Here is a 24,205-nt window from a genome sequence, read left to right as displayed (position 1 = left end):
CTCAGTGCCACATCCACACGGCTCTTGAACACCTCCAGGGACGGTGACTGCACCACCTCACTGGGCAGCCTGTGCCACTGCAGCACTGCTCTTGCTGAGAAGAAATTATTCCTAATATACAATCTGAAACTCTCCTGGCACAACGTGAAACCATTCACTTTTGTCCTATCACTGTTAACCTGGGAGAAGAGGCTGACCTCCACCTCACCACATCCTCCTTCCAGCTCCATTCCCTCCAACTTCCTGGGTCCCTCATGGTCCTGGCTCCCAACACCAACCTGCTCAGCTCTTGCTGTGCTATGATGATTCTTGCACCTTTTTCTCCTAGGACAAACATTTCACAAACAGGAAATTGCTGCAAAATAATATTGACACAGTTGTAATATGATGGTCTCACACAGAAGAGCACAAACTGAGAGTTGTGAAATGGACCCTGTGAAAAGTCTTTATCTGTAGAATTTGACTGAAGAAAGATTTAGTTTTGGCCCCAACCAGGCTCAGCCCACACTGGTAAACTCAAATATAAGATTATCTGTTCTTTGCACTCCACTTGTCTGCACGGCAGCACAACTCCTGATCTGCTCCATACAACTTCATTTCTGTAAACTCTATCTACAGGACTGAGAGAAAAGTTCTACAAGAAGATGCTTTTTAATTTGAAGAACTTTTACCATATCACCAGATTAATACAGAACAGCAAGCATTTGCCACAACATTTTTGGTAAGCTTATCCTTTGGTTTTGTCTGCCATTTAGTGACATTTAATCAGAAAACTGGAGACAAAAGCAATTTAATTTTGCAAAGGAGTGGCAGTTTCAGATAAAGGTTTCTGCTAACATTTTGAGTGCCTTTTTTTTCCCTTCTGGGACAGCATGTGCTGAGACTGGAGGATTTTTCCTGTCATTGTTTGTGAAGTCTTATTAATTCTTTCCATGGGATTTAGCTGTACCATTGAGAATGAATGTTTCTTCTTGAGTTCAGCATACACTGCATGTACTGCAGTTGATAAATATCTGAATAAAGTGTGGAAAATCCTTATGTGTTTAAGCAGTTTTTATGACAAGTAGTGGGAGGGGATTCTTTCCTTGAAGATACAAGGTGAATCTCAGTTTCACTGTGTTTTCTTTTATTGCTTTGTTTATTATTATTATAAATAATAATTATTATTATTTCTACTTAAACTTGAGTCATGCAGGAAGAGCATTTTGTGATATAACATTCAAAATTAACCAAGGGGACTTACCTATGTAACTCGATTTCTGATTCTTCAAGGGCATCAACTTGCCCATCCCTTGTAGCTTCAGATTAGTGCCTATATGACAGCGTTTCTGAAAGACACCTCTAATACTTGTCACATATCAAGAGTCAAATTAAGTTAAAGACTTGAAATCTAATTCTCCATCCACCTTTATTTTCATGTTGGTGTCAATAAGAATAGAATTAACAGCACTGTGTAACAAATGATTAGCGTTAGAAAGCAATACACAGGAATTCCACATACTCAGAAAGCCCATTATGCAGTGTGGCAGTCTTAAAGAATTCCTGAAGCCTGGGTGATATTTTTTTCTTTGTGGATTTATGGATTTTCACTGCTGGCAATTGGTGCAAACTTTATCTGGTTGGTAGTGATGATAGAAAGGCAAGTATGGAAAACAACTGCAGTAAACCTAGATTTCAAATAAAATAAGCTAATTCACTAAACTTTCTATATAACACTGTTATATAATTCTTAGGGTTGTTTTTTTATCATATCATAGCATTGGTATAAGCTATCCATCATCACTGTCTTACGAATATTACAAGTTAAACACGCTGTGGTTGATACTACAAGATAACCCAATATCTATCAATCTATATGCTCGTAATCCAAAGTAATTGCTTTCCCTGGTCAGAATGAAATATGCCAACTACTTGACCTTGCATTTCTGCCTGTTATATTTTAACTTCAGTGTGTGGTCTCATGCCTCTTCTCTGGAATTTATTTATCTACTTCTGCCCCTATTTCTGAGGATGTGGACAAGGGAAGGGAACACACTTCCGAAGGTCATAGCAGTAAAACAGAAGCACGAAAGGAACACAGAGCTCAGAAAGGGATCCATAGTCCAGTGTTCTTGTAGCCAGACAAGAGCAGATCAGGTCAGCTATAATTTGCTTAGCCAGGTCTTGAAAATCTCCAAGGATGCTAATTCCAAATCCTCTCAGAGTAACCAGTTTTAGTGCTTCACTGTCTTCTCGTGCAGAAGTTAATGGGAGATGACAATGGGCAGGTGGTGTAACTGAACTTGGTGTCAGTTTAAGAGCTTAAGAGGCACCCACTTGGAAATACGGAACCAGTAGCTGCAGAACCAGCTGTTTGCATTGGTTTGTACTCCATTTCATCAGATCAGTTTAAAAATGCTGCCTTCCAAAAAATATGGCAAGCTTGTACCCATACAAAACTTTAGCAAGAGTGCATTGCAACGTGTGCTATGCTGAGGATGGCTGTTGGTACAGTGCAATAGAAGAGGCTCATATGTCACTATATCAGTTATCTTAATCCCATGGAAACACAGGCTTGGACTCAAATGTTTTACTAATACACCTCATCTAAAGTAGCAGAAATTATACTCTGAGTGATGATCAACATCCCATTCCATGTAGTTCTAAAGTCATAAGTCTGCTTGGAGGCACTGTGCACTCCTTGAGCACTGCATGTGCTCTGAATGTCCCTGATGTGATAGGAGAAGGGCCAGAGCACATGGCAACACCTTGGTTTTATGACTTGGTTATCCTCTTTCCATGTCCCTTGAGTAATCAAGAGACATGTATATGACTGCCATCAGTTTTGTACATGAGAGTGGAATGTGGTCTGTGTCCTACCCATCCACAAAGCACTTGCCCATGTTCTGTACCTCAAAGGGCAGTTTATAGACTACCAATATGCAATGTCACCAGGCCCTGTGTGGCTATGCATTTGACTTTGTTTGATTAGGCAGCACACAGTCAAGCCATACACTCATCAGAAGGCTTAGAGTACAATCACTCCTACTGTGATCGGTATACTGCACTGTAGGACATTGTGCCAGCGTGACCATGAAAGTTATCAAAACCAGTTAAAGCAGTCCATCAAGCTGATCCAGCTGGGTCAAATGAGGGGAGTGGGAGAGATTTTAGTTTCTTGCTTTTGCATGAGTACAATTTCATGTCAGGTGCCAAAAAATGTGCTGTTGCTTTTTTTTTTCCTCTTTTGCCACAGCTGTGGGCCACCAAATCAAATGAATGTTTGTCTGAAAGGTCGTGACTTCCTTACTCTAGAGAACTACACAGCAGATGAACTGAAGTATTTGCTATGGGTGGCCTCAGATTTGAAACAAAGGATAAAGGACAAAGGAGAGGTAAAATGCTTTAACTGATATCTAAGTCACTCTGATGCTTGACATACCCGCCAATTAACCCAACTTATCCTGGGACCTCGACCGTCCGGGGGAGAGAGACATAAACATGGATGCCATGATGTCTTCTCTCAATTTATTGCTGCGTCACACTCCTTATATACCATCCTAAATCCCGTGCAGACACGTACACCCACTACACAAAACCCGATGCATGCGAGAGAACCTATACACGCACCTACCTAAATCCCCTGCCCACTAACTCTTAACCTACAGGCCTAACTCAGCTATTATAGAACACTCCATCTACTCAGAACTACTGTATGCACTCATAAATCCTTGCAAAGACAACTTAGTACCCCAACAGATGCTGAAGAAAATATTGTTCTGAATGACATTGGGAATCAGCACTTTGGCTGATTTTCTCTCTATATAATCACTGTAACTCTTAAATCCTGTATGCCATGTACTGTGGTCATGGTTTAGTGGGAAATATTTGTGATAGGTGGACAGTTGGACTGGATGATCTTAGAGATCTTTTCCAACCTTGTTGATTCTATGATTCTATACTACAAAACAAGGAACCTTCCTGTAAAACGTTCAGAGTTATTGTTTAAATACTACAGAGGAGCACAGAGATGAAAAAGTTAAATAGCTTTGCACAGCTAACTCCCTGTTATTGGCCATCCCCATCCATTTACACATGGTGTATATGCACCGCTAGATGTAGGACACAGAAAACAGTTATCTGTTCTGCTTAAGAATAAGATCAGCATCAGAGTTCTCCTCAGTGCTAGTTCGAATTGTCTGCCAAAATACAGTGGCTTTTTGTCATTAGAATTAGTTATTTCTCTTTAGCCTTTCTCCCTGTTAGTACTCCTTGACAAAGTTGAAACAAAGTTATGATCTAATGAAAACAACAACAACAAACAAGTGTAACTTTTCTAATGCTGAATTAATATGTGAAAGAAGTATTTCACACTGGAAAACATGTAATGACTATAACACTGAAATGCCTTCCATTCCTATTGTTCAGTGTTTGCCTTTGTTGCAAGGAAAATCCTTGGCCATGATTTTTGAGAAGAGAAGCACAAGAACAAGATTAGCTGCAGAAACAGGTAAATTGGAGGATCACATTGTATTTGCAATTGCACATTGTGAGCATGCACTTCAAAACACTATGTAATTTTCTGTTTAGCATTTTTTAACCAAGAGATCCCTAAAGTTTTAAAGCAAAAATAGGAAAAGAATGGCATCTGGCTGTGTTTCTCGTTGCATAATAATGTCTCATGAACATCCCTTTGGCCTCTAAAATATCACCACATCGTGGAAGATCAGAAATTAAGTAACAGGCCAAAGTGATGCTGATGTAAGTTCTCACTGTGATACGCATCTCCAAACTTGTGTTTTAGTAAGCATCACTAATTTAATCTTATGCAAGCTCTAATAAATGTCTTTCTAATGTATTATGCATTACCATTGTCACATTTCAGAGTATGTGTTTAGACTGGGAATCACAGTAAAGTCTTGATGTAAATTAGGGAAAAAAGAAATTTAACATGATTACCTACACAGGAAGATAACTTGATGGAAACTCCAGGGTATTAGCCTAATAAGATCAGAAGCGGAATGCTGTTCTTTTAGGATATATTACAAACACCAGGAACACATGCATAACTTTAATTACATGGAAGTTGCTCTGAAGTCAATGAGACCACTGAAATGAATAATTCATGTGTTTGTATGTTATCAAGAAACCCGGGAATTACTATGAATTGGTGACTGTATTATAAGTACGTTTTTACTCATTCAGGAAGGAGAAGCTTCTCCCAGATTAAGTGACAAGACTTGTTGAATATTCACCTTTTTTTACAAGGTGTATGGGGAAAGGTAAAAACAAAACAAAACAAGGAAGAGTCAGGTAGGCCATCTGCAAGCATTTCTGGATTTGCTTTCATATCCTCTGACACAGTCTGCTGATCCTGGTCATTGTATGGACTTGTTCCTTTCCATTTTCTCCAGATAAAGCAGCACTTATGGATGTGTTTCTATCTTGCATTTTCTATTTGTTAAAGCAACCCACCTCTTAATACTGGAGTTTTTAGGCCAGTTTCCAGTTGTCTGCCATATTCCTACATGGGCAGGTACATATGTATTCTCTGACCCTGTTTATCCTTCTTGCTTTTGTATTCAGAGGGAAGCACATTTAGACCTTGGTTTCAAAGGTTTATGGGATGGGGAAGCTCAGGAAACTTCAAAGAAATAAACTTAAGGATGGGAGTTAATGCACATAAATTCATCCAAGAAAGATTAATCTCCAATGAAATAAAACCAATTTGTTTCTGAGCAAGAGTGCACACAAGAGAGTTCAATGCAGCTTTACTCCAGTACATTAAATTCACACCTTCAGTTATTTGGTTTTAAGTCCTTTAAGCCTAAGGCTTGTTTTAAAGGCAGACTCAAGCTTTTTATGTTTGTGGAAACTCTATATATTTCAGCTGCTTTTTCATATACACTAATTCTCCCTTGGAATTTATAACTCAAAACAAATGTGGGGTCACACACATTCCTTTTAGCTGAATAAGCTAATTTCATGCCAGTTTTCTAATGTCCAGGGAAAGTGTACATTGAAGCAGATTGGAGTGTTTGCTTATAGAACACAGGAGTCATCTCAAATAGCATTTCCCAAGAGTTGCACCTTCAAGACCTTGAAATAGGTCACTTGTAGGACACGGCTCTGGTCATCAGATTGATGTGAACAAGCTTTGCAGCTCTCAGGAGCAATGAGATAAAAATCGGTGTATTCCAGTTTAAGGGAGACTTGAAAAGTGCTGGCTACCATGTCTGCTCTGTGCAGTGCCCAGGAGATTGCTGCCACATATGAACACTGTGGAAGTCTCTTCCCAAGTCCTACAACATGATCACACAAATGCTGAATGCAGACAGCATGCAACCAGGTAGAAATGGAAATGTAACAATACAGGTAGAGAATCCCTGCATATCTTCTTCCCTTGTGCGCCAAAATACAGAAGATTCTGACAGGTTTACAGAATTTCACAGCCAGTGGCTTCTGCAGAATTACTCCCATCTCACTCATTGTACCATGGGGATAAGGGGAATAAGAAATCATTGCCTGGAGGCTACTGCCACGAAAATAATTGCATTACTTTCCATGTTCTAATGTAGTGGGTATGGCATCACATGACAAAAATAAACAGTATGTTTTATTTTCCTTGGAATTACTAGCCTTACTTAGTTCGCCTGTATTGCTGAGGGGCAACTCTTTCTTTGTTACCAGTCTAAATAAAAAGATACTGTATAGATCGTATAACATGGCAAATGATGAGGAAAATAAAAAATCCAAATCCAGATATACTGAAATATGAAGCAAAATCCTTTCTTTGAGTTTGAGAAGATGGGTGTATATGCATATGTACTGGTGATGGCAAGGCAGCCCTGTAGTTGTGTATACAATATGCAAACTAGAGGATGAGCTTTGGCCTGCTTACCCAACATACCAGAGACAGACTGGAGTAGTGATGTAACTCAGATCTGTATAACCACTAGAACTCATGTCCTAAATAAGAGTTTGTGTAAGTGGGATAAATTATGTGCCACAGCCCGAGGCACAGAACTGCCCACTTATTGAAAACAAACAAACAAACAAACAGAAACCTAACAGGAGTGAAAACTGTGGTAATGAGTTAATAAAGACTGCCTGAACAAAGTGGAGCACCTCACCTCAACCCTAGTGCCCACACAGGATGGAAGGTCATAAGGGCTGCTCTGTGCTCAGGGCCCAGCGGCAGGGCCCACATCTGCAGCTTGAGCTTCATTGCTTGGCGTTAGCTCTGGAAGGCTCCAGTGTTCTTTACTGGTTTGATCATTCTTTGAAGGGTAGCTGCAGGATCAACTTCTTAATTTTTGAGGGGCCTTTAACAACGCGTTTGTTGAAGCTGCACTCCTCGAGATGTCTGCAGTGCCATCTAATGGCTGCAACTAGCCCAAGCAGCTTTTAATTTTGCTGCTTTTTTTTTCCCCTTCATGAAACAGCAGGAAATTTGTTAGCACCATGTCCCCGAATGCACAGTAAATGCCTTACAGGGCTTTCTACAGCCCAGTTCATATCCTCTCATTCATACTTTCCCAGGTGTGGGATCCATCACTAAACCATTTGTGGAAGTCCATAAAACAATCCCCTCATGGCTCATCCTTCTGATATTCAGACATATATGGACTTTACACAGAGTTTTAGTGGAGGGAGGCTTTACACTTAAACCAGGCTAAGGCAAGGAGACTCAAGCGTGGTGAAAAAAGGTCTTTGCCTCTCTGTTTGTGTCAGCTGGTTGCTTGTGTGAGCTCTCTTGTGGAGGTGTAGTAGAAATAAGTCAGGAGAGAGCCTGAGATTTTCCCTTATCGTCAAGTTTGTCTGTCCAGAATAAGTCAGCTAATGTAAATGTTGTAGAAATTCAGCATGATAAATGGGTTACCTAACTAAGCAGGGAGCCATGGTGATGCCCTCAACAATATGTAGGCTTGCAGCTTGAATGGCTGTTCCTATTAACAGAGATCACAATTCATGCCTTAGCATTTCAGCAAAGCATCACATTTGAGTGGTTCCATCCTATTTATTTGCATCTTGTAGTGTAAGAATTTAAGCATTTGAAACATTCGGATGCCCTGCTGAGTTTTATTGCATGAAAATTATTTTGTTGTAGGGGCTGGTGCTTAATTTCTTTTTTCTTTGTTCTCCTTGCAGGATTTGCTCTCCTTGGAGGACATCCTTCCTTCCTTACAAAACAAGACATTCACCTGGGTACTAATGAGAGTCTCACAGATACAGCAAGGTTGGTAAGATGTTACTTAACTGATTGCTGTGTATTTGGTGGATGCGTAAGGAAATGGTTGACCAGTCTGAAACCTCTCTTGAAGATTCTTAAAAGATAATATTTTCCAAATGAAAAATGTTAGAAAGCACTCCAAATTTCTTAAATATTTACAGGTCAGCTCACAGAAGCTATGGCTCCATACACCATCATTCTATCCATTCTAGTTCTTTAAAACACCTCTCAGCAATAAATATTTTTATTGAATTTTGATTATGGAGTCACATTGAGAATGATAGTCACAGAAACAGACAAGTCTTTGTAGAATTACTCCATTGATGATGGTATTGATAATAGCACGTATCTTCAAACATGACTCGAATCTTTTTGTTTTATTGGAATGAGTAGCTAGCAGCCTATCTATCTCCTCATTGTCACAGCTGGGAAGAACTTTCCTCAAAGTAGGCAGAATATGAGGTTATCATTTGCAGGTGCTCTTGATGTATTTCACAGCCCTCCATATATTAAAGACTCAGCCAGACACAGTAGCGTGCTGCTTCCTAGGAATCCTTATTGCAGCCCGAGTCTCTCAGGCTTAGCTGTTGAAGTTAGAAGTGTCTGAAAGGTGTTGTTGTTTTTTTTCTCTAGTGAAAGATATACAGTGTCAGGTTTGTCAATCTCAAGTCAAAATATGCGGTCAGTCTGTTTCAGTAACTATATGTTTAAAAATGATTGAAAAATCATGGCAACCCATGAGCTTACAAAGGGCCCACAATTAAACAGAGTCTGAACCCAATGTGTCCACCTTGCCAGTTCAGTAGATCTCAAAGACAACCAGGGTATTTAAATATACCCCTTCAAAAAAAATTCTTCATATGTCATCACATATTGCCCCAGTTTAAGCAGAATAGCTACAGCTTCATCAAAGTGTCTCATTCAAAACCTTCAGAGTACAAGCATCCCACCTACAACTCCATTGGTAGGACAGCTGCAGGATTTTTTCAGTCAAACATATATAATGCTTACTATTAAAGGCAAATGGAGAATATATTAAAGTTATTTCCCCCGGAGGGGTGTAGGTAAGTATTATCCCCCCAGATTTTCCAATTTCTTCCTTTTTCACTGGGTCATTGCAATGTAAGTGTCTCTTGTCAGAGAAGGGTAAGAAAGGATGTTGATAGAGTGCAGTAACAGGGAAATGCGAGGCTGGGACAAAAGAGGCAGAGCCTGCATAGTAAGCAAGCTTACTTTAACATATCCCCTCTGATATCAAAGTAATAAGGGGCAGCCCTCACCTCTTGGACCCTGGGCACCATCAAGCAAACCTTCAGGAAGAGGAAGGATGTGGTCAGGGCCCTTATCTGGTGCTACCCTGCAACTTCACCAAGCACCGCCCTACCAGATGGGCAGCACTGTTGTCTGAAGGCTCTCTGCTATTCAGACATGGATGCTATGGCAAATCCAGCTGTCTTCTGATATAAGAAAGGACATATTTTCTGTAGGTATGTTTTTATTCCTTCTTCTCAAATAAGATAAAAAAAAAAAGGCCATTCAGTCTTTGGTCTGCAGTATCTTGAATGGTCTTTGCACACATAAAAAGGAAAAAGAAAGACATGAAATACAAGAAAAAAGGCAAAAGGTAGAAAGAAGCAACTCTTCTAGCCATTCCAGAGCAGACCTCATTCTGTGGAGAAGATTCTCACAATACCAACTTTCCATGTAAGCCGTCACCCCTAATTCTCTGGCACAGCTTCCTCTTCCAGGTCAAGCTTCTGTCAAGACCCTGACCTGGGGATTTTTCTTCTCTGCTGAATCACATCACTTGCAAACTGCAGTGGAGTGAAGGCTTTCCAAAGTCATTACAGAGTCCCATGTACTCTGCTTCACTCTGGCTCTCATTAGAAGAATTATTGTTGACGTTGCATAATCAAGACTGAGTAGTTTACCCAAAATAACAATCTGTTATTAATTCCTTGGCATTTCATTTGAATGAAGAATGACATACCAACCTCATTCAGTTAAGGTGAGAATGATAAAAGAATGCTTGTAGTAAACCCAGAGAGTATTTCAAGTATCTATGGTTCTGTGTCTAGGCCTCTGAAGGTCTTAGAAGTACTTAAGATTGAGACTTGAAGCAATGGACACACAGGTTTGTAAAAGTCCTCCATTTTTTACATAATACCAGGAAAATTATGGAGCAAACCATCTTGAGTGAGATCACACAGCATGTGTGTGGTATCCAGGGGATCAGGCCCAGCCAGTGCAGGGTCTGAGATCTTGCTGGTAAGAATCCAGTAATTCTAGCAGCTACTAGCGTAAGAAGAAAATCCATCAGTGTTTGCTACTTGGACATCTTGAGATTCTTTATCTGTCACGTGAGATAGAAGTCAGCTGACCTAATATCCTAAAAATGTCGAAGATAATTCTAATGTAATTGCCTCTTTTTCTTGTTTGATGCAGGACTAAGTATACCTTGTCTAGTTAGCCACCTATTAAATGGTAACAGCATGGGCCATGCATCTCATCTCTGATGTCTAGTTTATGTTTTCACAGTCACATCTTTCAAGCTAGAAGAAACAAACAAAAACGACAGTACTTGTGAGCTAAGAAGAGAAATAGTCACACAATCATTCCAATAGCTTACCTTCAGAAAATACTTTGTTCGGTTTCTTCTTTTCTCTCATGGCTGCTATCAGCAGTCTTCAGAGGGAGCTCTGCATGGAACCTTGTAACGTTTTATAAGAGGTTTGCTTGCATGAGGCACTTCTGATGTCAGTAGAAAAACATTGTTACTGATTTACTCCATCAGGAAATGTGTGTGTGTAAAGGCCATGCCATTAACAGCTATATTTCCACAAGAGGAGAAATCAGAATCCTTTCTGGCTAATCAGAATGTGATACTGTAGTGTTTTTTTCACACTCTTCTATCCAGTCTCTTCCTTTTTTTGTCTTAAGGTCCTATTAGAGATAACATTAAAGCACACAAAATGCTACTTCAAAGTCATGCTTCAGGGCCTGATTAAAACGGAAATGCAGAGAAATGTGGAGCCCCTATCCATATTTAATTTATCTAAAGAATTCAGGGCACACTAAGTATGCCATGCTAATCCACCATGCTAATCTCTGAGTATGTCATACTTTGGCAAATAAGGCTAAAGCCATAGTGTCACAGTGACTCCTGCCTGCCCCTATCCATACAATGAATTTCAAACTCAGACATTACTGTAATTCTGAGACCATGTGTGTCAGTGTGCAGCTGTGTAGATAGGAGAAAGAACAGGCTGGTATTGTCAGCTTTCTGTTTCTATCTTCGTTAAGATCAATAAGTAATTGTGGTAATCTAAGGCAAATCTGCAGTCCTAATACTCACAAAGTTCAAGCTACCATACAGAGACACACTCAGAACATCTTTTCCTTTGGTAAAAGGCTCAAGAAATCTTATCCAAAGCTATCAAATTCTTTGAATATTACAGTATTGCACAACCTCTTATCTTAGTTCATTTACCTTAGCATTTATTGATGTTATATCTGTAGCTACGATCAAAAGCTAAGAAGAAACAACAGGAACTTTCATTTACTTGCTATAGTTTCTGAACAAGTAAAACTGCTTACTTTTTAGCAGCTTGTTAAGTATCTGCATTTAAGTGTGTTATGCAGGCATCATAAATAATTCAGACAGATGAGCATTTTTGATTCATTACCACTTTTCATTAATATTTATATGCTGCATACTGAAGGGTGCACTGGGGATGTATTTATTATGTTTGACTTGGATATTTTCTGCTGTCCCCTAGGGTGCTGTCCAGCATGACAAATGCAATCTTGGCTCGAGTTTATAAGCATAATGATTTGGACCTAATGACGAAAGAAGCCACGATCCCAATAATCAATGGATTGTCTGATTTATACCATCCTCTCCAGATTTTAGCTGATTACCTAACGCTTCAGGTACCAACATAATTCCTGCCTAATAACACTGGAAAAATTGGGTTCAAAACTATTTAGTGGCACTTTTTTTTTTTTTTTTTTAAGTGGTAATTACATGGCACTTGTTATTTAAAGAGATCTTTATCCAGGAATATAATTAAGAACCTGCTTAATTTAAAACAATTACTTGGCTCTATCAACTGTAGTGGGGCTGAAGTTAAGCATAAAATTAAGTACTTCATTGGAATTAGGCTGCAATTCAGAAAATTTGCAGGGAGGGTTAAATACAGAGATAAAGGCAAGATGCTGTCACAACTGATGCCAATGGGAATTTTGCCACTGGCTCTAAAAAACCCAGTAGTTCACTCTAGATTCTGCCCTAGCCTATGAACACCTTAAAAGGAATCAGAATCCATATATTAGGAAATTGGTGAAACAAATGTTTTTCGAAAAGCCAGTTAATGCTACAAGTGCAAAAAAACATTCAGGTTCTTAAACCTATTTAACCTTTGCTCTATTCCTTTTCAAAGAATAGATGATAAAGATCATACTTTTAGTTCTAAGCTAATAATATGTTGGTCTGACAGTAGCATTTTACATATAGATAGCATTTTACACATGGAATGCCAGGTGTTTATCTGTGAATGGAAGGACTATGGTGTGTTATAATCAATCAAGGAACTAGCCTATTAAAAAAGAATAGTGTACTACAGGGCTGGTTAGCAATTTTGATGAACTCTTCTCACCTTGTTTGCTTTCTGAATGAATAAAAATCACACTGCTTGAAAAAAGGACAGTTGGGATACTTTTGTGATTCGTTCAGCTGTGTTTCTCAGCTCTGCTATGGGACATTTGGTATGTGGAAAAGATCTTATGAAATAACAAGTTATTTGTGCCTTAAGCTGTGAATACAGATTCATGTTTAGAGAAAATTACTTTTTGTTACTTTGATTCATGTTTGTCTTACAATTTTCAATACTTTAAATAAAGAGACCAGCAAAAAAACAGTGTAATAGAGACTGAAGTGCTTTGCATCCCTCAGGATATGGTACATCTTGGAGATCCTATTGAGCTAATTTCATTGAGCTCTTCCAAGTATGTAAGATAGTAAAACATAATGAGAAATTCATCATCAAAAACCACACATCATCTTTTTATTTAAACACTGTGTGCAATTATAAACTATAACGATTGGACTGGATGATCTTTTAAGTCTTTTCCAACCTTGGTGATTCTATAATTCTATAAACCAGGTGTACATTATGGCTGTGTTTTGGGAGGTTTCTATCTTACCTTGTATATTAGCATTTATGCCTTGGTTATTAGCATTTTCCCCTTGATTATTAGCATTTTCACAGTTATTAATAGCAGATTTCATTCGTAATCATGACTCATAATCTACGTAACTACTGATACCTCTGCCTATAAGCCTAGTTTCATCCTACATAGCTCAATGCCACTGACTGCAGCTCCAAAGTACCCTATCTAGTCAGTGAAAAGGGATGCTCCAGGGATAGATCTCTTTCTCCACGGATCTTTCTCCACTGATCAACAGGGCTAAAATGCTTGAGATTATCAGAATGAGTAGATGCCCTGTGATAATCACCCTCAGCTTCTCTGCTGTGTCTCTGAATGGGGCAGCTGAGGTAGAAATCCAGGTGAACATATCCCCACAAGCTGGATTTTCCCCTGGTTTAAATACCCAAGGTGGCAGCAGCGACAGTGACTGTCCTGATTGCATCAAACACTGGAGAAGGAGTCTTTGAACAGTGTTTCTGGCTATTTGACACGATATGGAATCAGGACTTTATCAGTTGGTGCTCAAACAGAAGAAACATCCAACATGGACAGGGATCATGTTGAACTGAGAATTTGCAGACATAGATCTCATGGAGTGATTTAGGTTTTGGCCTTTCCATCATGTTCTTTAGCTCATGGTAAGAGATCTCTAGAGGACAACTGCGTAGCTACTCCACTTTGCTTAGGGCATGCTGCACTGCTGGCTTAGGATCTGCTTTCCACCCTCACTTTGTTACCCATGAAGGAGACGGGAGAGGAGACAGGCCCTCTCAGAAGCACATAGTGTTGGCACTGCATGCCAACTTCTCTCTTTTCTGCACGGCACACTGAGATGTAGACTGGTTTTACAGCCAGCTGCATGCAGTAAAGCAGCATTTCAGCCATATAATGAATGTTACCAGTTCACAGGAGTTGAATTAACGCTTGAAGAAGCGAGAGTCACGGGGTCTGGTTGTTACTTACACAATCAAACCTCTCGTAAGATTCTCTATGGGGTAGAAAGATGTTATCTGAGCACAACCTGCAAGAAGATTAATAAGGGGATGTTGAATAGTATCGCTGATTCCTTAAATCAGTTAAAAGTTCACATATAACATTTGGACTGCTTTTCTGTGATGCAGAGGCAATTTATTTGATTTATGCATACATGCAAAATGCAATAGTGACAGAGACTGATAGCACTGAATTTACATGTAACTGCAGAATTTATGCAGCTTATTTCTCTCAAAAATCTCTTCCTTATCTTTGCAAATACTTTCCTGCCTGGATCTGGCCTCTCTGTGCCATCAGTACCTACCTCAAATGGAATTTTTTCTCTTCTTTATTATCCCCATCCATTTCTTACTGGAGCCCTATGTGCTTGCTGACTCTACGTGCCTTTTCATGTTTAGCACATTTTTATCCTTCCATTTCCTGAATCCTATTAATTTTGCCACATGCCTCCTAGAATCCTAGAGATGTTTTCCTTACCGTATCTCTTACTTTCTTTCTAAAAATGTTGGTTCTGCTGAGTTTGCTCTTGAGTTATAGCCCACTAGAAATGGCTGTGAACATTTTGCGACCCGACTGGGAGAGTGTGGGGATGTGGCTTTTAAAGCCTATGAGTTTGATGTGCTGTCGCTGTGCACCCGGAGAGCCATTTTATGCCTATGACTGTGCTGAAGGGGTGAACCAGCCGCTCCCCGATCCTGCCTGCTGCCACTCTGTCTCCTAGGCAGAACCTGTGAATCACAATTTCTGTTCTGCAAAGCTCAGCTGGCATGCAGCATCACACAGTTTGTATTCTGGGGATGCACCATGCACTGACATTGATTCAATTGATATTAATGCCACCGGCCAAATCAGCTAACTTGTAGCTGAATGCAGGACAGCCAGACTGGTAATTAGAATGGATCTATATGCCACTAGCTTTTATGTCGCTGGTCCGAAGGGAAATTTCTTTTTCAGAAAGAAATGGTTGGCATGGAGAAATGTTTAACATAGGAAGTACATCAATGTTTCCTTTTAAATGCTGCCACAAATTGCAGTGGTGCCCAGTTTGAAGAAAGATACCATATATCCTCAGCCTTTCCTCAAACTGTAACACCAAGAGCTCTAATTAATGGAGTCTTCAAATTCATCATCATTATCATCATAATTATTCTAACGATTACGAATCCCAGCTAAGACCCAGACTGATCCTCTAGAGTATGCTGAGCCAAACACCAAGGTAAGAATACATGAGACAACTGACGCAGCATCTGCCTTCAGCTCAGTTTGAGAGCCAGTAGAGCTGGCCCCATTTTTCATTCAGTGGATCATACGTGTCTCCCAAAGGGCTAAAGCTCTGACAAGCTTTCCATTTAAAATTTTGACAGATTATTGATTCATCATTCAAAAGCTTGTTTTAATTGAGGGTTGTTCTGACTGCTGAAGCCAAATGTTTCAGAGATAACTTAAAATATTGCCAGCTTCAGCCCAGATGGAAGCAATTCCAGGTAGAGTCAGACATGAAAGTCTCTCATTAATTAAACTAGTTTTCTCTGAATATACAGCAGCGAGGATGCTTATTTTTACCCCATGGTTTGATACACTGATATACTGCAACTGTGATTAAGAACAGAATGAAACACAGTAGAATAAGCAGGAGAGTGAGAAAATTGACTGTAAAATGGACATCAATTATTTAGCAGGGAATTTCCTCGAGATTAACAAAGCCAAGTTTTGTTCCACTGCTGCAACAGTCACCAGCTTGCCAAAGAGGCATTCATAAGGGAGCGGAACACCAGTATTTCTAAGTATTTCTGTGTGGCTTTACTAGAAATCCAAAGTCAGGTCCCAGATATGAAGAGAAACTGTTGAACAGTTGAAGCAGTTAAAATGCTTATATCAACATAACAGAGTTTGGAAAAACTGAGGAGCGATGCAAAGGGAAAAGTTCCTTCAGAGGGTCAGGTGATCTGAGTGTGTTGTATAGATTATGGTTTAACCTGGATCATTATGGTCATGACAAAACTCCTTTAAGAGGATTCCCTCCGTGCAGTTGAACAAGTCTATGCTATAAAATAGAAAAACAAAGAGTATGTCCCATATACAGCAGTTTTTATATTGCGTTGAAGCTTCCTGGTTTAAGGCAATACAATTATTTCATCTTTCTCATGTTCTCGGTAGCTGGGGATGTATGCAATATAGGACGTGTGCTCTGAGGATAAGCACCGCAGTCATAGTCACAGTGAGCTGACTTTAAATGAAGAGGTTGGAATTGCAGCAGCAGCGTACAGTGGTAGCACAGAGCTTAGCACAGGATGTAAAACAGGCTCCACTAGCACACATACAGCATGATTCTGCCTGGGCTATGACTTTCTCCATTAGCTAAACATCTTCATTACAACTAGCTCAGCTATGCCCACTCTGTGTAGCAGTCGCCGCAGCTGTAGATTTGCAGTTTGCAGTACAGATTTTGAGGGTTGATACACAGACATCTTCAGGTCTTCATGTTTCATCCATAACAGCTAGCAGTTTGGGAAAACAGAGAAATGGATTTAATATGCATCGTGCTTCTTTTAATTCAGGGTAGCAGCTGGCAATAAGGTGGAGGTTATTTAAAATAGCCATATATTTGTGACTCACTGCTCAGTGCTTTGAGCATTACAGGCTGTGATGTCTATTTTTAAAATAGAGATTAAAGGAACTGAGGATTGTTTCACTTGCTCTTGGCTGTGGGTTTGTGTCTCAGCTATCGCTAACCCCTAGCTGGAAACAACCCCTTAAACGAATGGCTTAGTTTGGCCTTCTCCTAGGAGCACCACTGATAGGAGACGGGGAAAGATTCTGAAAGATTCCTATTGACTTGCCAAGCTGTTACGCCATCACAACTTCCACATCCACAAGATCTTACTTTGTTCTCCTGCCCTTGCATCACCGGGAATGTGCCCCAGTGGCGCAGTGGTAGGAATGCTGCCTTGCAACACCGGAGGCCCTGGGTTCAAATCCCCCCTGTGGCGCAAGTGGTAGAAGTGCCGCTCTGCTACACAGAGGCTTGAATCCCGGGGGTTGGACTCGATGATCTCTAAGGTCCCTTCCAACCCGCACGAGACTTTGATACTATGATGATGATCACAGCTCTGGCCATCGGGCTATTGCTGTCTAACAACCTGCAAGTGAAAAAAAAGCCTATCGTTTTACCATACAAAGGTTTTAGCTGCTAAACTGCAGGCAGCACAGGACTCAGATGTAGATCTCAACTAAATTTAATGTCATTAAATGATTCACACACTACTATTTTTTGACTCAGAATTGACAGGAAGTTTGTTCTGGAACAACCTCACCGCTATTTGTTTAGGAGAAGTTGCTACCAGGAGAGGGGAGTGCAGTTCCAGCCCTTTTCTTCTTCAGCCATTTGGTGTCCTTGCTGAGTCTGTCTGCAAAGTAGCCTGGCAGTACAGCTCTGCAGTGTGGATGCTAATCCCAGCTGACAGTCATTGAGCTACATCACACAAAGTGCTGAAACACCGTCTGGCTTCCAGTTCATACAAGGCAATGGTTTCATGGCCCAGTTTTGAACTAAGAATAAAAGGCTCTCCATCATGCCTTCAGCGTTTCAAGTAGAGGTGGAGTAGTACAGGGCAGGCATACAGATGTATTTGGTTATATCTTCACAATTTTTCTGATGTTAATTTAAGTACATGTAAATGTGTGTATTCAGAACAAGCCTTACTGAATGGCTTTGAATTGTCCTAGTCTGGAACTACAAGCTGCTGTTACTCTTGTTCTTCTTTAGCCCTTATCCATTGGTGACTGAGAGCCAAAGTGGCTATGCGTGACAGGCTGTGAGTGTCTTAGCACCAGGTCAATTTGACCAACCACTCTTCCTGATGGCATCACCTTGCTCTGTTCTCCTAGAACATAACACCAGGAACGTGTGATTCTTTTGGCAGGAGCACTATGGTGGTCTGAATGGGCTCACCATTGCCTGGATTGGGGATGGAAACAATGTCCTCCACTCCATCATGACAAGTGCTGCAAAGCTGGGAATGCATCTCCACATTGCAACTCCCAAGGTATGAAAGCTGCATACACGGAGAAGGGAGGGTGAACTCTGCCTTTCCCATCTCAGCCAGCTTGATGCTTCCCAAGGGCCTCAGCTAGAAGTGCTTGTGTCTTGAGTGTCAGCTTGCAGAACCAAGGTTCAGAATTGTGATTCAGTAGTTTTGATGTGAAACAAGAGTAATTCTGACTCCAACTTCAGAAGGACTGAGGGGAATTCTCTACTGTACTGTAAGTTGCAGAGGATGATCATTCAATATGAGAAAATATTACAAAGGCACCAAAATCCCCTTCCTGCCACAAATGTGAGAGCCATTTCAGACTGATGGAAGTCTTGGTTCAGATTGATGGCGCAGCTTTTAAGAAAGCTTCATTATAATGCAATATAGAATATCAAACAAAGAATTGGTTTAGAGCAAAAAAAATTACATGATGTATAGGCATTATATTCTGTAACCACTGAAATGCATTTTCCTTACATTATCAGAATAATGTCCACCAGTTTATCTGCAAAATAAACTTGCAATGAAGTCTAACTAATTTCCTGAATGTCACATGACACTGAAGCTTTACAGTGCTGAAAGACAGTCAGTTCTGAAAGAAAATGTTTCGACCAGTGTATTCCTAATCAGTGTTAATGGTCATTAAAGATCTCATACATGTTCCATGGTATGATCTATCATCTCTTTTGGCAGGGCTTTGAACCAGATCTCAGAATAACAAAAATAAGTGAGCAGTACTCCAAAGAGGTATGAGCTTAATAAACAGCCTGGCAGGGTAGTTTATTTTTGCTATGTTTTTTGCTAGAATTGAAGCTTCATGATTTCCTGATCTTCTTTATTTTATTCACATTAGTATGGTACCAGGTTGCTTCTCACCAAAGATCCTTTGGAAGCTGCAAATGGTGCCAACGTTTTAGTTACGGATACATGGATAAGCATGGGGCAAGAAGAGGAAAAGAGAAAAAGACTGAAGGCATTTCAAGGTTATCAGATTACGATGCAGGTAAAAATTCAGATTTCATTTTTGCTTCATCCTTTTACAGATTTGTAAGAATCAACATTAGCAAAATGTGGGGTTGGTATTTCTTTGAAGGGAGCTGCAGAAAAACCTCACGCAAACACCACTTCAGCCAGAAAACTCACAAAAACAACTACTTTAGATTGTATACATCATGTGTCTTAGACTTCCCAATGAGATCTAGCTCCAGGTGGGCTAATTCCTCTTTCTCATTTGGTGTCAGAAAAGATTCCTTCTATTATATTTAGGATGACCAACTCACAGATTTTGTCTTAAAGTCCATAACCTGGGCAGCATTTCAAGCAGTGCTGTGTATATCTGCCAGTGTATAAAGCACTGGATGTACATGTTTAAAAATCATCTCATTGAAATGCTTATTAGAGCAAAAACAGAGAAAATGTAAAGTCGTAAATCGTCCACCATAAAAAGGACATTTTCTGTGCTGACAGAATTACTGGTTTAATTGACTGTATTTTAACATAAGTTCATGAAATACAGTTAATGAGTATGTCTCTGAACTGGCTTAAAACTTCATTGTTCATTGATATTAGATCACTATGTTACGAGGAACAATATCAAAAGAAAAAAAACCACAGCCTTTTAAATCATAATTTAATGTGTTCTCACTGAAATTATCAATAGTATTACATTATTGTATGGCACTCGAATATAAATTGCACTTTATCGATCCACTAAGTCACTAGGGATTTTACTTCCTACTACTGGAGCAAGAGAAATAGTAGTAAAAACTTGGGTTTTGTGAAGTCAGCACTGAACTCTCACCGACTTAAATGGGGATTTTCCCCTCTTATTCACAGATGAGCAGGTCTTTTGATGTCAGCAGAATTATTCTGAATTCATCATCAAAGTCACAAGAGTGGAAGCTGATATAAAATTTGTTAACTCTTTTAACAGTTAAAGGTTTCATTAATTACTAGTATATTTCTTTAATTTTTTTATTATTTTTTTTTTACTCTTGATCTATAGACGGTGAAATCTGCTGCTTCCAACTGGACATTCTTACACTGTTTACCAAGAAAACCCGAAGAAGTTGCTGATGAAGTATTTTATTCTCCAAGATCGCTGGTTTTCCAGGAGGCAGAAAACAGGAAATGGACAATTATGGTAAAAAAAAACATTAAAAAAGTAAAAAAAAAAAAAGAAGATAATATTATTTAGAGGTTAGGGACAGCTTCTGTTCTGCCTTACACTATGGACTTGCACTCAGTATGGTCCCTCAATAAACCATAATCATGACTGCCTAAGCTCTGAATGCACCCCATGGTACATCACAGTTTTGATTGTAGGCAACATACATTTGTAGCACAAATACTTCTGGACACAAATAAGACCAATCTTGATAATAATCTGCAGTTGTTTGTTCCAGTTTTTTTTTTATCACTAAGGCAAACCTACAGTATGAAGTGAATTTTATCATTACTTTTTTTTTTGTATTTGAATTGCTGGGTTTACATTAATGATGAACATAGCTCCTCCATTTTAAAGCACGCCAAATGCTGAGGTCCCAGGGACTGGCCATACAATCAACAGTTTCCTGAGCACTTAGAGCAGATAGTGCTAGAGATGCTGAAGCTTTCTCTCAAGCAAAACTACCACTGAAAATAATGGGAACTTTCCCTGATAAGGCACTGCAGGAGCAAAGCTCTGAAGGACCCTGCAAACTTACAGCGTGGGTGATGCTGTGTGATCCATGGGAACCGTGAGGGTACACTTGACATTTAACAGAAGCCATAACTTTTTTTCACAGCATTCCTGGAATGTCAGAAAACCACTTCCAGATCTCAGTAACCTGTTATTTATTGTTGGCTTTAGAACCATCATGTTGACAAAAGCTAGTGAAAACTTTGAGATGAAAAAAAAACCAACAAAACAGAAATGGCATAATCATAGCTCTCAGCTGAACTCTGCGTGTGCTCCAAGTGAATAAGTAGTTGAGTACTGTAGGTACCAAAAACTCAGATTTTGGGCACAGTTAAAATTATTGTCAATTTTTTCTTCGAATCCGTGCATGATTTTTAGCCTTAAAATTATGAAAAGCGCTCCCTATATATATACATATACTTTAATTTTACAATATTTAATTACCCCAAAACACTAAAAAACCAAAGCAAACAAAAAAAACTGTCACTTTGGGTTCAAGCTATGATTTTTGTTTGGATAGGGAAAGTGTCACAATTATAGAATCACGGAATCATTAAGGTTGGAAAAGACCTCTAAGATCACCCAGTCCAACCTCCAACCCATCATCACAGTACTCACTGACCACATCCTTCAGTGGCACTAAAACACATCACTCACTTGTACTTTATAGAATCATAGAATTACCCAGGTTGGAAAAGACCTTGAAGATCATCAAGTCCAACCGTAGCCTAACCAGAACCCTAACTCTAAAAACCCTACACTAAATCATATCCCTGAGTACCACATCCAAACGACTCTTAAACACATCCAGGGATGGTGATTCAACCACCTCCCTGGGGAGCCTATTCCAGTACCTAAATACCCTTTCTGTGAAGAAGTTCTTCCTAATTTCCAACCTAAACTTGCCCTGGCGCAACTTGAGGCCATTTCCCCTCGTCCTGTCACTTGTTTATCAGGCTAAAAAAAAAAACAACAAACAAACCCCAAATGTATGGGCTTTGTTTATATATTATTTTCTATCCATTTCAGCTCACCTAGCAAAGTGAAAAAGGAATTATTTGCTCAGCTGTAATTCCAAACCAGGCTGAGTGCAGCTATGAAATGGGTGGCAGTGGGGGCTGCACAGTTGTGTTCTATCCCCACTGTGTGCCTGGGTCTACCTGTCACACTGTGCAGTGCTGATGGGACATGAAAGACCCCTGGAGGGCCCTTCTAAATCCAGTTCTGGGCCAAAAGAAAGATTTGTAGTCAGACAAGGCAGTGAGATCATAACAGCATGAACCAGGTAACACCTTGTAAAAACTGAGCCAGCACTGCGGCTTGTGGCGCATGCAGGTATGAGTAGCACAACAAAGCTGCTTCATCACTGTTTTATTTGCCTGACGTTCCCATTTCTCATTTCATGGCCACACAAAAAGTTTGTTGGAATGGATATTGAATATGAGGGGGAAAGCAGGAGGAGTAGATGAAACACTGTTAACTTCAGTGAGGATTTTCCACGTTTTAGTGCAGAAAGTATACCTAAACTAGGATAAACTTCAAAGCCCTTAATCAGGTATGACTGTTGCTGAGGCTGATGGAAGTTTTGCTGAAACATGCAAGCAAACCCACATATTTTTCGGGTACCTACTTCATTTCCTAGATATAGCTGAGCATACAAGGTAGCACAACAAAAAGGCCTCAGATTTTGCTGTGTTTTGTCTGAATTTCTGTTTGGCGCTCCATTAATATATTTTGTCTGCACTGAGAAAACCTATCAGCTGCAATACAGAACATCCTAAGTGATTTTCAGCTCTTTCCTGATTCCTCATCAGAAATTCCAGCAAATAAATCTAAGTGTGCACTTTTTGTCAGGCCAATAATTCTCAACACAAAACTCCAGCGCTAGAAAATATTTTTTCCCCTTATTTATTTTTATGGAATATCTGTTTTCAACGTGATTGCATTTTTTTCTCCTTTCTTCCCCCTCTAGGCTGTCATGGTTTCTCTGCTGACAGATTACTCACCACAGCTACAAAAGCCTACATTTTGATGCTTGGATCCCAGCCAAGAAAAAAAACACAACATATTCCTCATTGGCAGAATATTCTGGTCTGCATATACATCGATCTTCTTCAGAACGGATCAAGGCAATGAATGATTCTTTAATAAAATTGTAGGGCTGGCTTTGCTGAAGTGTGCAGTATTGCATTACATTTGTGAAAATGTTTGAGGCAATAAACTCCACTGCGAAAGTCGCTTCTCATTTAGAGCCTCTTGGATACCTTTTCAGTGATCAGCGTCACTGAAAGTTTTTTGGGTTTCTCTTTAATGATTGACTCTGCCAGCATCATAGGTATATTGTATTCTTAGATGCGTTAGAGCTAGCATTGTGTAATATGAAAGACATAAGCTCCTGAAACCTTTCCACATAATTGTAGATCTGTGGGAGGGTGCACAGGCCAGCAGTGCTTTACTGTTGCCTTGACTACCCACACTTCTTGGGTGCTTTGGCTTCTGTTTCTGTCCTCCAGCCAACCTCCGCTGTTTGGCATTGAAAATGTACAGACCCGGTGAGAATCACCTTCCTCTGTGCCATTCCTGTGGGCTAGCACAGGAGGATACTGCTGCAGCACTGGCAGAGCAGGTTCTGCAGAGCTGGATGTGGCAGAGAAAAATTGCTGGGAGGAATTGTAGCGAGGTAGGGGTCGGCCTCTTCTCCCAGGCTACAGCAATAAGGAATGGTTTCCAATTGCACTAGGGGAGATTCAGGTTGGATATTAGGGAGATTTCTCCTCAGTAAGAGCAGTGATGCAGTGGCACAGGCTGCCCAGGGTGATGGTGCAGTCACCGTCCCTGGAGGTGTTCAAGAGCCGTGTGGATGTGGCACTGAGGGACATAGGCAATGAGCATGGTGTGATGGACTGCTGGTTGGACTGGGTGATCTTAGAAATCTTTTCCAACATTAATGACTCCATGATTCTGCGATTCTACTGTTCACTTCCCTTAGATCATCACTCTTTAAACAGAATTTAGGTTAAAATAACATGTTTTCAGCTTATGTTTTTCTAAGCAAAACTGAGGGTCACCATATGA

General features: G+C 39.9%; 1 protein-coding gene across 2 annotated transcripts; it reads left to right on the top strand.

Moving 5' to 3' along the window:
- Nucleotides 1-44: 44 nt before the first annotated feature.
- On the top strand, nucleotides 45-23,305 carry OTC (ornithine carbamoyltransferase). 2 transcript variants are annotated; one of them, XM_015884595.2, is made up of 11 exons: nucleotides 45-510; nucleotides 619-721; nucleotides 3,236-3,374; nucleotides 4,408-4,489; nucleotides 8,131-8,218; nucleotides 11,992-12,145; nucleotides 18,340-18,462; nucleotides 19,144-19,197; nucleotides 19,304-19,453; nucleotides 20,456-20,593; nucleotides 23,103-23,305. In XM_015884595.2, the coding sequence occupies exons 2-11, from the start codon at nucleotides 645-647 to the stop codon at nucleotides 23,160-23,162; spliced, it is 1,065 nt and encodes a 354-aa protein (XP_015740081.1). In that variant the 5' UTR covers nucleotides 45-510; nucleotides 619-644; the 3' UTR covers nucleotides 23,163-23,305. The 2 variants fall into 2 exon arrangements, with proteins under 2 accessions (XP_015740081.1, XP_015740071.1); XM_015884585.2 differs by having other exon boundaries at nucleotides 45-721.
- The last annotated feature ends 900 nt before the right edge of the window (nucleotides 23,306-24,205 follow it).

Source organism: Coturnix japonica, chromosome 1 (genome assembly GCF_001577835.2).
Source record: "Coturnix japonica isolate 7356 chromosome 1, Coturnix japonica 2.1, whole genome shotgun sequence".
Taxonomy (NCBI): domain Eukaryota; kingdom Metazoa; phylum Chordata; class Aves; order Galliformes; family Phasianidae; genus Coturnix; species Coturnix japonica.
Note: the sequence above shows the minus strand (reverse complement) of the source record. Positions and strands in the feature narration are given on the sequence as shown.

Coding starts and splice junctions, on each gene's coding strand:
- OTC (XM_015884595.2), top strand. CDS start 645: ATGCTTTTTAATTTGAAGAACTTTTACCATATCACCAGATTAATACAG. Junction 8,219..11,991: donor AGTCTCACAGATACAGCAAG/GTTGGTAAGATG, acceptor GCTGTCCCCTAG/GGTGCTGTCCAGCATGACAA. Junction 18,463..19,143: donor TCCACATTGCAACTCCCAAG/GTATGAAAGCTG, acceptor CTCTTTTGGCAG/GGCTTTGAACCAGATCTCAG.